A 1,616-nucleotide genomic window follows, 5' to 3' on the forward strand; every position below is an offset into this window, starting at 1 on the left:
AAAAATCACACTGTAATCCAAAAGAAAACGCCAGAGGGAACGAAAAGATTAAAATAGATTTGGAGAAAATAAAAGTCCCTCTTTATGAAGACAAATACAACAACAAACAAGTAAAATACTCACCTTTAATAAGTATTTATCCACTATTTCCTCGTTGCAGCTCGCGCACACGCTCCTGCCCAGCAGAGGCGCGGACGGCATCTCCTGCGGGGACGAAGTGTCCTCATCCAGGACTTCCACCGGCGCGCCCTGCGGACGGACACCGCACAGTTACGCACAGGAGCGCCTCCAGCCAGCCAGCGTGCAGGAGCGCGCGCGCGCAGTGAACTGCTGATGTGTCTGAGCTCAGTTTTACTTTTCAGACAAAATCACAAAAACCAAAGTTCTCACCGCGTTATACCAGCTTTTACTGTTTATTTTTTTATTTTTTAAAAGGAAAACGCGCATTAACGAACGCGACCGTAAATGTGCCAGGCCGCGCCGTGAGGGCTCGTTTTCATCCGCAAATCCCCCGGCAGGTTGATTTTAAACACAACTGCTGACAGGACCGAGTGAGTGACATTAAAAAAGAAAAAAATCAAGATACAGCTTAATCAAAAAGGATTACGCACAGAGTTTTATAATGGTCGCAAACCGCCTTAAACGTGGCATGACTCTTATTTAAAAAAAAGAAAACTTTCTTTTCCTGAAACAAACTTTTAAGATCGACAGAAAACGTATTATTCCTCACAGATTAGCCCCGTCAGAAACTAAAGAGACACTTCTAATGGAATTAAAGTGCCCATGAGAGCAGATAGGAACTTTTAACGAGACTCTTTTCCCCCTGTCATAATTAAAACTTTTAAAAGAAGCTCTCTCAGTCTAAAGAGTTCCGTTTCTGCAGCTGTTCGTGTGAATAAATCTCCGAGCAGCCTACCATGATGTCCCTCCTGTCCTCCGCGCACTTGGCCAGCAGCTCTCCGTCTCCTTTGCAGTCCTCACACATGACGAGAGGATGTCGGCGCGTCAGAGCGCGGCTGCAGCTGCCTTAAAAGCCCCCCGCTCCTTCCCATAAATATCATGCCTTTCACTTTTTCACCATGACAACGCCGCCGATTAAACCACAATGACATTTAGAAGGGAAAGATAGCCATTACTTAGAAAAACAGACAACACTCGAGCCAACACTCCACGCGCGCGCGCGCTACCGCGAGCACATGCGTGTGTGCGCCAAAAAAAAAAAAAAAACTAAAGAAAAAAAGGGAGAGAGAAAGATCCGCGCGCTGCGGTTTGAGGAACCAACACACCAATTTTACGCGTCAATCAAGAAAACCAGCGCGAGGTCTCGAGGAAAAGGGGGATTGATTTATTTAATAACAGCAATTAAAAAGAAAAAACTGGAGAGGGAGGGGGGGTTAAGCTCGCCACAAACCAAAAGGTGAAGAGGTCTCATTAACTACTTGAGTTTTAATTGCAGAATTCAGCGGAGGGTGTCATTTTCTTTGACATTTCTTCAAATTGTGAAAATACTGAGCTGTCAGCTTGTGGAAGGGGCCTTTAATGACACACCGAATCCCACTCGTGATTTAATTGACACAAAAAAAAGAAGCAATTTGGACCCATATTTATTACCACCC

The 1,616-nt window shown here is 44.9% G+C and overlaps 1 protein-coding gene across 3 annotated transcripts in view; it reads right to left on the reverse strand.

Moving 5' to 3' along the window:
- The window catches only part of LOC108230596 (LIM/homeobox protein Lhx8), a 4,809-nt gene extending 3,601 nt beyond the window's left edge, over positions 1 to 1,208 (reverse strand). For 2 of the 3 annotated variants that reach the window (XM_025003923.2, XM_017406944.2), the window contains exons 1-2: positions 917 to 1,208; positions 124 to 249 (exon numbers count right to left, since the gene is read on the reverse strand). In XM_025003923.2, coding sequence (XP_024859691.1) covers positions 124 to 249; positions 917 to 985 — 195 coding nt within the window. In that variant the 5' untranslated portion in view covers positions 986 to 1,208. The remainder of the gene's footprint in view (positions 1 to 123; positions 250 to 916) is intronic. The other variant, XM_017406943.2, reaches the window with a different exon arrangement.
- Between the last annotated feature and the right edge of the window lie 408 nt (positions 1,209 to 1,616).

The sequence above is a fragment of the Kryptolebias marmoratus genome, linkage group LG24 (genome assembly GCF_001649575.2).
Source record: "Kryptolebias marmoratus isolate JLee-2015 linkage group LG24, ASM164957v2, whole genome shotgun sequence".
Taxonomy (NCBI): Eukaryota; Metazoa; Chordata; class Actinopteri; order Cyprinodontiformes; family Rivulidae; genus Kryptolebias; species Kryptolebias marmoratus.